At 33.6% G+C, this 14970-nt stretch overlaps 2 protein-coding genes and 2 pseudogenes across 2 annotated transcripts; 2 read left to right on the forward strand and 2 right to left on the reverse strand.

Annotated features, from left to right (window-relative positions):
• The first annotated feature begins 1150 nt into the window (after positions 1–1150).
• On the forward strand, positions 1151–5670 carry LOC120178882 (annotated as a pseudogene).
• On the reverse strand, positions 4791–6562 carry LOC120178881 (remorin 1.4-like). Its single transcript, XM_039184656.1, has 5 exons — positions 6476–6562; positions 5959–6180; positions 5460–5862; positions 5220–5301; positions 4791–5150 (listed from the first exon to the last, which is right to left on the reverse strand). Exons 2-5 carry the CDS (start codon positions 6137–6139, stop codon positions 4956–4958), a joined length of 861 nt encoding a protein of 286 aa, XP_039040587.1. The 5' UTR covers positions 6140–6180; positions 6476–6562; the 3' UTR covers positions 4791–4955.
• Positions 6563–8574: 2012 nt separating this feature from the next.
• Positions 8575–10109, forward strand: LOC120178957 (annotated as a pseudogene).
• Positions 9909–12704, reverse strand: LOC120178906 (probable leucine-rich repeat receptor-like protein kinase At1g35710). Its single transcript, XM_039184674.1, has 12 exons — positions 12599–12704; positions 12362–12509; positions 12193–12264; positions 11932–12003; positions 11777–11848; positions 11556–11699; positions 11371–11451; positions 11232–11303; positions 11024–11095; positions 10838–10909; positions 10309–10752; positions 9909–10045 (listed from the first exon to the last, which is right to left on the reverse strand). The coding sequence occupies exons 1-11, from the start codon at positions 12675–12677 to the stop codon at positions 10662–10664; spliced, it is 975 nt and encodes a 324-aa protein (XP_039040605.1). The 5' UTR covers positions 12678–12704; the 3' UTR covers positions 9909–10045; positions 10309–10661.
• Positions 12705–14970: the final 2266 nt, after the last annotated feature.

The following is a 14970-nucleotide window of genomic DNA, read 5'->3' on the forward strand; positions in this document are numbered from 1 at the left end:
GTTTAAGTATTTGCAAGTATAGCATGAGGAAAAAGACAAAAATATAAAATACATTAAATATGTCATAAATTGTTGAATTCTATTTAAAAAATTATTTTAATTATTAAAATTTTAAAAATTTTAAAACAATATTCATAAAATTATTATAAATAACCATTATAATATTATTATAAATATATAAAATTTTATAAATTAATAATTATTTTATAATAAATATAACAATTAATAAATTTAATGATTATTTTAAGTAAATGTAATTCAATAAATTATAATATAATGTAGACCTAATATAAAAATAAATTATATTTTTATGTATTTATGTCATAATGATTGTTAAAAAAATTATGAAGTGATATGTGTTGTATTTATATTTTTAAAATTTTTAATTTTAAAAAAATTAAATATATTTTTTTTAAAAAATCTTAATTCTACTAAAATATTAAAAATTACCCTAAAATCCCAAACCAAAAATCATCAATTCCGTCCACGTCCACACTTAAAAATAATGGTTTTTTTATCGAAATATTACATGTCAGACACCCTTTCGCCTTTTTAGAGTTTCGTTTAAATTGGCTCCACGTCATGAAAAGCGCCGATGGTGATCCGCGCCTTATGTATGCGTGTTATATGTCTTAGAAAGGTGCGAATGACGATCCGCACCTGTCATTATGTGACGTCAGCTCGGATAAGACGCGAATGACCATACGCGCCTTTCATTATGTGACGCCAGTTCGGACGAAACCGTCATCCGCGTTTTATCAGAAAAGGTCCGTAAAATTAGACGAAAGTATGTCTGAAAGGTAATTATTTCATATCAAGGTGATATTTTGGTAAAATCTCCGAAGGGGAGTACATTTCTAGGAAAGGGCGGAAGCAAACAAATCGTTGGATCTCTTCAAGTTCATCCAGCTTTTATGGTAATTTTTCTCGTTCTAAAATTTATGATTCCAATTTTAACTTTTGTTTTCAGACTCCAATCTCTTTCTCTCTTTTCACATTCACTGAGATTTAGTTCGTATTTTATGGGTATAATTATTGCATGATTATGCCGATTCTGAAAGTAAAAGAATAAGGGATTCAAATATATTTGAATTTTGAACAATTGTCTTCAGTATTCTAAAATCGTTTTCTTTTTTTTTTATATTGATTTTCAGGTTTGTTAGATTTCTGGTCTAAGTAGTTAAGACTCAAGAGTTAATTGCAGTTGTAATTACTGTTGTTGTTATTATTTTTTTATTGTTCTTTCAAGATGTGGAATTTTGCTTGTAATACCATTGGAAGCATTTGGTTTAAGAGTTCGAAAGAGGCCAGTCAAGCTTGTTCCGACTGTTCAGACGATGAGGTGTGTTCAAATGTTAGTGGTGATGAAGGATTAGAGTGTCCCATTTGCTGGGAATCTTTCAACATTGATGAGAATGTGCCTTACGTCTTATGGTGTGGTCACACTCTGTCAAAATTATGTGATGGGTCTCCAACCTATTCTTTTGAAATTCGACACTCAGCAAATCAAGATCCCCGTGTTCATTTCTTGTCCATGGTGCCAATTGCTATCGCTGCGACTGGTTTATAAGGGGAACCTCAAGCTCCCTCGCAAGAATTTCTTCATTTTGTGGATGATCGAGAGCTTAAATGGGGATAGGTATGGCAATGCCAGGAGAAATCTGTCTGGGGACAATCAACCTCTTGGCTTTCCAAGATGTAATTTAATGCTGGGGAATCAAGCTAATCATGGTGTTGTTAGGACAGGGTCATCTGCGAATCGTTCTGAACAAATTAGGTCTCAAGATAATGGCGGCAGAAACATTGCGGAGAGGCATCATTTCTCACTTCATAAATCATTGGATTTCTTCTTTCACTTTACATCCAAGTTCCCTTTGGTCATCGTTCTCCTTCTGGTCGTCTTCATTGCAATACCTGCGAGTGCTGTTATCCTATTGCTCTATTTGCTGGTGACGGTTTTCTTTGCCATCCCGTCTTTCTTGGTAATGTACTTTGCATTCCCTATGTTGGAAAGGCTGGTAAGAGAAATCACCTCATGAGATGTGGACATGTTGCTTTCTCACTTCAGGGTCTATGAGATATATGGTTCCAAGTGAACACATCTATTGGTGTACTCTGGCATCATCCTTCTTTCAATGTTCACTCCACAGGTTTTACTTGAAATTTAGTAGCACCATTGCTCGTAATGTGGCTCTTTAGTATGCTGAAGCTTTGAGATTAATGTATTGTTTTCGTTATGGACTGTGACCTCAAAAGCTTGTTTTAGCAATTGTGGTTATGCCCTTAATTAGATGTCATCGAAATGGCACCTACCTGTTGTACAAGCTTTAGTTCTTCAAAGAATATAATTTGCAATTAATTGTGGTAGTTACTTCGGTCTCTTTATTGGTTATGATCATAATTTTTTCTGCGTTTTGATATAAAATTTTCTACTTTATATTGTTGCAGACGATTCAAAGGTCAGATAAATGGTTTTATTTGTTGCTTAATCTTTTAACCCTTGAAAATTACTATTACTAATTGCACCTTTTGTCAATGCGACTATGGCTTTACTGCCTATATTTTAATTGTTTTTTAAGGGTAAAGTATAGTAATGGTCACTGAACATTTCTGAAGCTTGCATTTAGGTCCCCCAACTTTTAAAACTTGCAATACAGTCCCCAAACATTTAATCCGTTTGCAATATGGTCCCCGCACCTATGAAAATTAGGGTAAATCATATAAATGGTCATTGAACTTTTTAGGCACTTGAATTTAGGTCCCCCAACTTTTAAAACTTACAAAACATTCCTCAATTTCATTATAAATCCCAAATTTCAAAGTAATTCAATTTCATTCTAAACCCTAAATTCCAAAATAATTCAATTACATTCTAAACCCTAAATTCTAAAATACTTCAATTTAAGGAGAAATATAATAGATTATCTTTAAGAACGTGATAGCGTTTTTATTTTTTTACTTTTGTGAAGAAAAAAATACACTCCCTCCTCGTAAATGTAAATTTAGTGATCTTCAATAATTTAAATATAAAAAATGATTATGGAAGAAATTGAATAAAAAAATACAATCTCTCAATGAAAAAAATTAAGAATCAAAATCCCCAATTGACATCCTTATATTTTTTATTTATTTCAATTATAATTTAATTTTTTTAATAGTTTGATGTGATTATAAGATAGTATTTATTCAAAAAAATTAATTTATTAACAATATAGATATACCCTACAAACACAATTGTTTGAATTTAAAACTTTTAAAGAAAATAACTTTTTTTTACCTATATTAGAAAATTAAAAAATAGATCATGCTAGAACTAAAAGAATACGTGACCATGAAATAGAAAGTTTACGTATGTTACGAAAACATGGCACAAACCCCATCTCTTTTGAGTTGATTGTTATCATCAACTTAGGGTATATTATATTAAATTATTGATTTTTTTATTTTATTTTTGAAGTAGTCAACTTCATTGTTTATTTTTTATTGTGTTTTTTTATGATTTTATTAAATAATTTTTCTACAAAAAATATTCGATGTAATAAGTAAATAAATATTTAATTATCATGGTAATATTTATATTTTAATTATAATAGAAATAGTATAAAAATAAAAAATATTTATACATCATTACTATAATTAACATAACTCGTATATAAAATTTTGACTCTGTTATTTATGTAGTCTTAATATTTATGTGAAAGATATAAAATATATTAACACGTATGATTATATATAAAAACATACACAAATAATCAGAAATATATTATTTTTAAATAAATGAATTATTATCATATATTCTTACTATTGAAAAAATTTTCATGTCTTTAAATTAATAATAAAAAATTATCATATGTTTTTAAATATAAAAAGTAAATTAATTAATAATTTAGTGACATTGGCGTCGTTTATAAAAAGACAGAAATTGAAGTATTTTAGAATTTGGGTTTTAGAATGTAATTGAATTATTTTGGAATTTAGGGTTTAGAATGAAATTGAATTACTTTGGAATTTGTGGTTTAGAATGAAATTGAGAATTGTTTTGTAATTTTTAAAAGTTGGGGGACCTAAATTTAAGTGCCTGAAAAGTTTAGTGACCATTTATATAATTTACTCTAATATTCATAGGTGCGGGGACCATATTGCAAATGGATTAAATGTTTGGGGACTGTATTGCAAGTTTTAAAAGTTGAGGGACCTAAATGCAAGTTTCGGAAATGTTCAATGACTATTACTATACTTTACCCTTTTTTAACTATATCAGAATGCACAAATGGCCTTGTTTTTGCTTAACTTGGTCTCATCTCTACTACTTGAATCTGATGCATTATTGAATAATGCTTGCTGTACAAACCTTAAATGTTACACTAGTCATCATTTTATTCTTGTTCATCATATAGGAGATATTTTTCATCTACCAAAAAGAAAAGTTCAACATTGGAACGTTGTGGTTCTAATGCAGTATGGAAGCTTGCAATATTGCTTATCTTGTGGTGACAGTTTAATGTTATAATATGCACAAACTAAAGCCTTGGTATGATGTAGTTAACTAAGGTTTCAAACTCTCAGCATGTTCTTGTTGTCCCTAAATATTTTGCCGTTCAAAGTACTACTTTATTAGCAATCTTTAGGAGTATTCAAATTCCTTCAAGATAAAATTAATATAAAACAATTTCTGCAATTTATCATCATAACATATCATTAGCATTTTAAAATTTTATTTTGTTTAAACAGAGGATTGTCCAAGACATGGGCTAGGATTTTCATATATAATCAAACCCTAGACCCTAAACCCTACAAAAGGTTCTTGAAGAATCTTCTTGATCGAAACAAGTGCTAAATGATTCAAATTATGGTGTCTCTACTTGTGATTGGCATCCTCTAGCTAGTCACAGCATTGTGTAAATGATATTCACATATGTAATTTCAAACTCATGACACTACATTATTAGTTAAATTCAACAGCAGAAGCATGTCACTGGAAGTTCTCCTGTTGTTCTAATTATATTCGCTTTTTCCTTTGCTTTAAGCTCATCATTTCTTTGCCTTGCCTTTGCCTCTGCTCTTGCTCCATCTGCAACTTGTTTGATGTAGTCCGTTTCATTCCTAAATTTTGTTAAGGTTTTTGCTCTCTTTTTCTCCGACCCACTCTTCTGCTCGAAGAAATAAGCTGTTAGTTTCTAAGAATTAGTTTGAATTTAGAGAAGGAAAACAAGTCTAACCTCTGCTTTTTCCAACTTGCTTCTGGCCTTCTTCTTTTTCTTTTCCTCCCAGGCCACTATAGTTTCTTCTAACTTCGAATACCTGTAACTTACTGTAAGTAAAGAAGATGGTATATACTAATATTTCAATTTGCTTGATAAATTGAAAGATTAACTTTTTTCTGTTGGCTTTTCATTTGTTATTTCAATGTAGTTAAGTTTCTTTCTGGCTTAAATATATTGGCCTCAATGTATTTTTACCGTTCGTTGATCTTAGCCATCTCAGCCTTCTCCCAAGCATCTGCTTTTGCCTGATCTGACCCTGTATATGCTGCACTTTGTCTTTCAGCTTCTGTCACTGGAACCACAGGCTTAATAGTAGGAGGCAGTTCTGGTCTTGTTGCCGGAGTTCCTGGTTTCATGACATGATGGTCTGGTTTTGGCGCTGCCCTTTCAGGTTTCGGTGCTGCACTTTCTGGTTGACTGTAAAGTGTATCAGGTTTCGAGGAAGTTCTGGGTTCTGTGCGGCTAGAGCTGCCCATTTGATCGGAAAAACTAAGAGGTCTTTTGAATGATGGCACACGTCTACGTTCCTTTTCATATGCAGCATTGATTTCTGGCACTTTGCTGTCTGCTCTTTCTGAAACTTTCTTTGAACCTTGACCTGTTAATTTTTCTTTTGGTTAAGCAGCGTCAACCAGATTTCTTATTAATTAATTACCTGAATATCTGAATTCTGTCTTACGTCTTGAACCTTTACCTAAAGACTGTTTTGAAGTTGAAGACGTTGCATCTTCCTTTCTGCTCTTGTCCTTGATCAAAGAGGTCTTTTTCTGGACACGAATGCTCTGTTCTTCAATAGAGTTAACAACATATGCAGCAGCTGCAACTCCAACTACTCGCTCTGGTCTATAGTTAGAATCATGAATCCAACTCGTCATATTGAAACCTGTTCTGCGTTCTCTTCTCTGCAAAATCCGAAATTAAGGTATGTTATCACAGCTTCAACCTTGTGTCTTCTTCCTACGTTAAAAACAAAAAACTAGAGAAATAAAACTGCCTTTCTCCCCGAAATGGTGATGTAGGAGGAATGTAATTTTGAAGTTCATGTTTCATATATTCTGCTTTATTTCATTAGTTGGGATTGAACACAAAATTTCATCTTAATTTGAATTAAAAAGAACAAAAAAATCAAAAGGAAGGGTCAGAATTCAGAAAAGCGCAGATGCATGTAATTTTTTATATATGTTATGTCGGGTGAGATATTTACCTGTATGTGCAGGTAATGTGCTTGGTGGCTACTGAAATTGCAGATTGCTGGCAAATTTCATTAATTGTTTCAGATGATTCCTTTGAAATAAATACAGAAATGTGAAGGTGTTTAAGCAATGAGCTGCTTTGTAAATATGGTAGGGCAAAGGAAGAATTCACCATGTAATGCAATGCAAGCAAGCATTGCTTAATTTGCATGCAAAAGTGGGGGCTTGGATATTCTTAAACTAAACCAATCTTCAGTCTGCAACATGATACGTATTCTTTCTCTTCAGGCTTTTGGATTTAAAACTTATTTATTTCATTTCCCAAAAGTTGGAGAAGAATCTTGTTTTTGCACCTTCGGGTAGCTTTCCCCCTTTTTTTTATTCATTTAATTTTACCAGAGGCGAATTAAGTCATTGATTCACAACCCAATGTTGTTCACCCCCAAAAAAGGGTTCCATTCGGTCACTTTAGGGTTGAGTTTTTCAGTTGCCGATTATATTTTAGGATAAGAAAAATTAGGGTTTAGAGTTTTTTTTATAATATAGTGACTATAAGGTAATATTTGTTCAAAATCTTTCTTAGTTATTGAGGATTCACACATACGCTTGTAGATGTAAATGCTTGAATTCAAAACTTCTAGAGAGAATAACATTCTTTTTAACTATTGAGATTATTTGATGGGTTCGTTTCAGAGTCTAATTTTCAATGTGTGTAACAGTAACTGTTTTTATATCATATTATAACTTTTTAATAATTTTAATTAACTAAAAATATTCATAATTAAATTTCACCAATTGAGCCAATATAGTTGGTCGATCGATTAAGTTGTTTATCTTTGTTCTCTTATATCCCTTTGAGTCATGCTTTCTAATCCTATTAGAAATACTCCCTTCGTTTTTTTTCTTTTTAAATTCTTTTTTACCCTCTCTCTCTAAGTAATATTTAAAGTTTGTAAAAAAGAAAATTAAATCCCATCAATTCAATCTTAATTTGATTAATACTTTTTTAATCCCAAGAGTTGAATTGGTTTTAAGGATAATTGCCGCCGAGTGTTATAGAAAATACATGAGTAATGCCTTGTGTTTATTTTTCTTCTGCTTTTCCATGTAAGTTGAGATCCTATTTCATGTAATCAAATTTTTTTTTTTTTGAGGATTTGGAAAATTATTTTAATTCTTATGATCTTAATTTTCTTTATTTTAATCTATATAATATAACGACTCAAAATATGATTTCACAAAGTAGCAGATTTCCTCAATAGATTTTATGATCACTTGGATTTTAGTTTTATATGTTTTTCTTATTATATTAAAAAAAATATTTTTTATTTAATTAAGATGTCATTTTTATTTAATTTTATTACTAATAATAATCAAAATTTCAGTGATCAAATATTTAAAAATTAATAAGATACATTCAAAGTAATAAACTCAGGCATTTATTTTTGAATTCTCTCTTGTTGCCTGTTTCTAGTTTTCTAGTATGTTGCTTAAGCTTCTTAGCTTATTTCTCTTTGTGCTTAAGCCTTTGTGGTTTGTGTTGCCCATCGTGAGGGCAAAGTAACCTCGAGAATATCTACTTTCTCATAACACTGTTAAAATCATGAACTTTTAGTCCCAATAGTATTCCGTTTCGACAGAGTTGTTCAATTTTTATGATTTGAATTAGTCCCGTTGATGTTGAGCTTTCGCATCATCGGTCTAACCCTAGCGGTTAGTTCGTTGCTTGGAGAGCCAAAATACTAACAAGAACTTGGTGAAAATTGATTTAGGCACTCTTTCAACTTTAAAATCATCTAAATGTTGTACAAATCAACTAACATCTTAATGAAATAAAAACAAAATATCAAATGTTATAGTTTTTAATTCAATGATAAAATATGTAAAAACTTAAAAGAAAGTAATAAATTATGTAGTTTTCCTTAGATCTTATGTAAATTTTTAAATAATTTGTTAGAATCCACGTCACCCTAACTTTTTTTTCCCCCTTAACTATTTTTCCGATTAATTAAAAAATTTATTGAATATTGTAAATTGGAAAAGCCCAAAGCGAAATCCAGAAACAGTTTCAGAAATACCTTCTTTGCTGTTGTAAAACTGAGTTGCTCGACGTACTCATGTCAAGCAGTAGCAAAAGATACCTAAAATTTTTGGAGAAATGCAAGAACATGAAGCAACTAAGTCAATCTCATGCCCTAGCAATCACGTGTGGTATCGGCACCAATACCTTTGCTTTAAGCAGGCTCTTAGCATTTTGTTCAAACCCAGAACATGGAAGCCTTACCTATGCCTGCAACCTCTTCAAACACATTCATGAACCCACAATTTGCATCTGCAACACCATGATCAAACCTCTGAAACCTCCAATTATACAGCACCATGTTGAGTAAAGGCATGTACCCTGATAATTATACTCTTCCCTTTGTGTTGAAAGCTTGTGCTAAGTTACAATCTTTTTACTCTGGGGAATTGATTTATGATCATTGCTTGAAATTGGGTTTTGTGTTCGATACTTTTGTGGGTAATGCTTTGATTTCTAAGTACGGTGGGTTTAATAATGTCAAAGTAGCTAGGTGCATCTTTGACGAGATTCCCAGGCTAGATGTTGTTTCATGGACAGTTGTGATTTCTGGGTATGTGCAAATGGGTGATATTGACACTGCAAGATTGCTTTTTAATGAGGCCCCAGTGAAGGATAGAGGAATTTGGGGGGCCATGATTTCTGGATATGTCAAAAACAATTGCTTTAAAGAGGGTCTTTATATGTTCAGGCTAATTCAAATGAGTAATGTAGAGCCTGATGAGGCTATGTTTGTAAGTGTTATTAGTGCCTGTGCTAATATGGGTGCTTTAGATACTGGGATTTGGATTCATAAATATATGGATCAACAAAAGTTTCCACCGAGTCTTCGTTTGAGTGCCCGTCTTGTGGATGTGTATGCAAAATGTGGTAATTTGGATATTGCTAAAAAACTGTTTGATGAAATGCTCCAAAGAGATGTTAGCTGGAACGTTATGATTTCTGGGATGGCGATGCATGGAAACGGAGAAAGTGCCATTCAACTGTTTAGGCAAATAGAGAAAGACCGAGTCAGACCTGATTACATTACTTTTATAGCTCTTTGTAGTGCTTGTAGTTATTCTGGTAATGCATTTGAAGGTCTGAGGATACTCGATAGAATGCGTAACGTGTATAACATCGAGCCTAAAAGTGAACATTTTGGGTGCATAATTGACCTACTTGTCCGGGGTGGGATCCTTCAAGAAGCTAATCAAGTAATACAAAGTATGCCGGATTCAAGCAATCCCTCTGATGAAGCTATTGCCTGGAGAGCTTTGTTGAATTCGTACTGTAGTAGCAAACTAACCAAACTGGCTGAGGTTGCCACTGAGAAGCTCATGCGACTAGAAGATCATAGCAGCGTATACGTTTTGCTCTCGAATATATATGCATCCTCCGGGAAACATTATGATGCCAAAAGAATAAAACAGATGATGAAAAGCCGGGGTGTGAATAAGGCACCAGGTTGCAGCTCTATCAAGATCAATGGGGAAGTTCATGAGTTCATTGCTGGGGAAAACAGCCACCTACAAAATTTTGGAGAAGCTGGACAAGCAATTACATTATACAGGTCTGAGCCCTTATTCATAGCAGCAGATACCGTTGAGCATAGCCAATATAACTAGCAAACAGCTTATTCTTATTCTTCTTCTTTTTTGAGGAGAAGAGGTATACTTACAGCCGAAGGGCAGTGCAAATGAGGAGTCTTGCGATCAGGCATCTGTTAAAGAATGAATACAGGAATGTCCCCAGATTTTTATAGATCCATAGTGGGGTAAGAGTCAAGCACCTTTAGCTCTAAATCCATGTAATAGCATAAACATGCTAATAGCTTGTTGCCTGATCTCCTCTTCTCGGTTCAATGTTGGCCATTTAAGCCTGCATTTTGCTATTCCTTATTCTGGCCAATGGTAAATTGTCTGTTGCTTCTGTCTATTATGGAAGAAACTAATAATCTCCTATTTCTTTTTAAATATGACTCGAAGTAAACCTGTTTATTTCCATTGCTAGAGTACTAGATAAATCAGTGTCTGTTTATTTCCATTGCTAGAGTACTAGATAAATCAGTGTCTTGACAAATATATAATCAAAATTTCCATAGCTGATATAAAGAATAAAGAATTTTATATAGCTCGTTAGGCTCTAAACTAGGAATTCTGAGTCAGCAAGTTCCAGGACTTTCGGGACACCGATGGATTTTGCTCCTTTCTGGAACGAATTTCCCGCAATGTACCTGTAAACAAGTTTGATAAATTTTCAATTAATAGACATTAAAAGAATCGTAAGTTACTAGGAAGGGTGAGTAGAAGAAAACTTGCATTTCTTTCAGGAAGGGATGCTTATAGAGTTTTTCAGGAATTCTTCCTACAAATTGATTGTGATCTAAATGCCTGCAGGTCCAATTAGATCGAATGTAGCATATGAATGCATCAATGCATAACTCAGAAAGCTGGAATAAAGCACAAATGCATTGCAAATGAATCAGCAATTTCGAACAAACTTACAAAGATGTCAACTGTGGGAGATGAACAATGCTAGATGGTATTTCTCCTGAAAGTTTGTTGTAGGATAGGTACCTGCAACCAGAATATCGAATAACGGAGATTCGAGTTAGACCAGAATATTCTATCTGGTTAAAAGGGCATCCAAAAACCTGGCGAACTCCATTCTGATATCCCCAAAGGTTAAAGCTGGTTAGAGCACTTTACTTACAAGATTTCCAAATTGGTCAAACTTGCTAGCTTCGCCGGAATTCCTCCCGTTAAGTAGTTATTGTTTAAGTAACTACAGGCAAATTTTCTGCAATTATTCATTAAATATGATAAAAAGTTGTAATACACGATGAACTTACAGGTTTCGAAGCGACGGGAAACAACCATACAGGCTTATGAGTTGTTTTATAGTACCCACCAAATGATTGTTCCCGACATCCCTACAAACATGCGGTGTTAAGATCTGAGGTACCAGCGGAACAGATAACTTTAATTCCAAGTTTACTGAGGAACGTAACATATTTAAGGAAATCAGTTCTCTTACAAGTGCTGAAGTTTCTCCAAAGTGCCTAACTCTGCCGGAATCCGGCCTGAAAACCGGTTTTGATGCAGATGTATGTACCGAAGCTCCGATAGATTCGCAAGCTCCTTCGGGATCTCCCCTTTAAAATTGTTGAAGCTCAGATACCTACACAATTTTTCGATCAGTATGAAGCAACAATCTTGATTATCATAACGTGAAAAAAAAATACTTCCAGTGCTTACAGATGTGTTAGACTCTTAAGCTCGCCAATTTCAGATGGAAGAATATCTTGTAGCTTATTACATCTCAAATTACTACAATAAAAATATATAATTAAATAAATTACATGAAAATTAACCATAATTTCATAACCTAGATTTAAAACAAATGAACATACAGTATTTTAAGGTGTTTGAGCCGTCCGATTTGAGGTGGAATCGGTCCGGTCAGCTTGTTATTATGCATATCACTGTAATGAGCAACAATTTAATAGCTTTAAATTCACTTGGAGGAGGAGGAGGAGGAGGAGGAGGAGGAGGAGGAGGAGGAGGAGGAGGAGGAGGAGGAGGAGGAGGAGGAGGAGGAGGAAATGAAATTAATTAGAAATTGAAAAATGGAAATGGCTAACTAATAAGGAAAAGATTAATTATATTCGTACAGTCTTGTAAGATCGAACAAATTTGTGACCGGAACGGGAAACGGCCCCACGATCGACACTGCATAAACTTCCCTGCAAATTAAAACGAAACAAATTATTTTAATTTTAAAACAGAGGAGAAATGAAATTAATTAGAAATTGAAAAATGTAGACGAAAAATGAGAATTACAATTCGGTGACAACTCTATAGTCACCCATGAGAGTGCAGGTGATACCAGACCAGGGCGGCAGATTTCCGTCGCCGCAAGGATCGTCACCTACCCAAGCGTAAACCACTCTCCACCCTAACGACGCCTTTATTTCGTTCAGTGCTTTAACTGCAATAACGAAACCATATCCCAAAGAAAAAGCCATCAAATTATACAAAAAAAAAAAACAGTTTAAATTAAGAAACGAGGAAAATTACCGTCGCGTTTGAGAGTTTTGCAGGAGGAAGGGTTGAGAAACGGAAAGAGAACGAAGAGCAGAGTGAATAAACGCGCCATTTCTCCGTATTCTGTCTTTAAAGTAAAATGAGAAATGGATAGTGAAGAAGGAGATCGCCAAAACTAAAAAGAAATAAGGAAATTTTGGAAAAATTAGTTCACAGATCTTTTGCTGAAAGTGTGTAGGATTCGGTTAAGTTTGGTCGCGCTCGGATTTGGTAAACCGTTTGTTATTTTATTTTTGTTTAAACTACACGTTTAGTATCCCAACTATCATTTTGTTCCGTTTTGGTCACCCAACTGTTTTTGGTTTCAAAATCATACCACACGTTAAGTTTTGGTTTCATTTTCGTCACCTGCTGTTGAAAAGTTAACAATGATACTAAAGTATCACCATAAGGTAACACCACATCATCATTGAATATTTAAAAAAATGTCACATCAGTATTTTTGTTAATTTTGTAATGTGAATGACCAAAATGAAACCAAAATGTAGCATTAGGTATGATTTTGAATTAAAAAATAGTTGGGTGACCAAAACGAAACAAAAGTAATAGTTGGGATACTAACATGTAGTTTACCCTTTTACTTTTTCGGGTAAACTATGTATTTAGTCATCCAATTATAGTTTCGATTTCTTTTTGTCACTCAACTATTATTTTTCTCAAAACCATACCTAAAGTTATATTCTGATTCTATTTTGATCACCTATCGTTAAAAAATAACAATTTGTTGACGTGTCATCACAAGATAGTGTCGCATCATTGAAAAGCAAAGAATTGCAACTTTAGCAGTTCTGTTTATTTTTTGACGGCTTGTGACCAAAATAAAATTAAAATATAACGTTAAGTATAAGGCGGTAAGACTGAAAAATCACCCTGACACACTTTATTTACCTGTTAGACGAACTTTATTTACCTTTTAGACACCCTTTCATCTTTATTTACCGATCTAACACCCTTTGTAGGAAGGCGCTCCCCATACACCGTGCCTTACGCTGATCTGGCGCCACGTGGGATAAGACGCGGCCCATGCACCGCATCTTATGCGGACATGACGACACGCTGGGTAAGGCGCAGTGCATGGGCCACGCCTTCTGCCATGTAGGGGTATAGCACGGTGCATGGGGTGCGTCTTCCTGCAATTACGACATGCCCCAGAATGGCGCGATGCATGGGTCGCGCCTTGCATAATTGCATCCGTACTTCTCGGGTTTAAAGCATCTCCTCTTGGCTATAAATACCCCTCTCCCCCGTAAACTCTCTCACAACTCCCTCTCAACTGAGAAACTAATACAATAATCCTCTCAACCAATAAAAAAACACCCGACAATCCTCTTATATTTGATTCAGAAGTTCGTTTGATCTTTCGTTATAAGGTAATTTTTTTATAATATTTTTTATAATTATATATGATTATTTGAAAAAAAATATTGTATTAACTGTTTTCAATTAATTTTTATGGTTGTAAAATTGGAAAGCGGGAGCATACGTCGAAATATTTTTGCAGATACGGTAATAATATAAAATTATATTATTTGAATTATTTACGTTTATGTGTAAAAAATTATGTGTAAAATTATTTACGTTTATGTGTAAAATTTTTATTTTGTTATATTTTAATTCATATATTATTTATTTAATTAGGTTTGTTTTAGGTTTTTTTTGCAAATTTAATATTTTCTTACTTTCAAACTTTAAGAATGGCGCGAATTTCAGCTATTGTTTATTATGATGGAGAAATTTGGGAAGATGAAACCGGCGTTGTTTTCGTATCAAATCATTATGTTAAAATATAATTCAAGAGAAACATAACTCTTGAGGAGCTGATAACGAAGATTTCAAGGAAGGTTCATGTTAGAAGTACTATAAGAATGTCGTCACTTCAGTATAGATTTCCGACATCATTGTTTCCATTAACTTATACAACGTTCGAACTATCGAACAATGATGATGTTGAAATGATGGTTGATTTTGAAAGTAATTATTCAGACGCCGATACGGAGATGTATGCAAAGTTTGTTGAGTGCGTGTTATTCAGGGTCTGTCATTAAGCTCCCACTATGGGTGACTGAACAAGTTGATCAAGTTGACAGCCCGACTATAGTAATGTGTAATGATTTTAATGCTATAATGGGAAATCCGCATCATGCTGCCGTCCCATCAACTTCAATGGGGAGACATTCATCAGCAACTCCTTACGATCTGTACCGAGGTATGTCCACGAACAATCTGTATGGCAACATCGCGTCCAGTTCAAGGGGAAGGCATTCATTTGCAATTTCCTTTGATCTTAATATGGAGATGCCCTCGACGCAACAATCTGTGCAGTTTCCATTTGACACGATGGATTC

The sequence above is a fragment of the Hibiscus syriacus genome, unplaced genomic scaffold (genome assembly GCF_006381635.1).
Source record: "Hibiscus syriacus cultivar Baekdansim isolate YM2019G1 unplaced genomic scaffold, ASM638163v2 tig00112383_pilon, whole genome shotgun sequence".
Classification (NCBI taxonomy): domain Eukaryota; kingdom Viridiplantae; phylum Streptophyta; class Magnoliopsida; order Malvales; family Malvaceae; genus Hibiscus; species Hibiscus syriacus.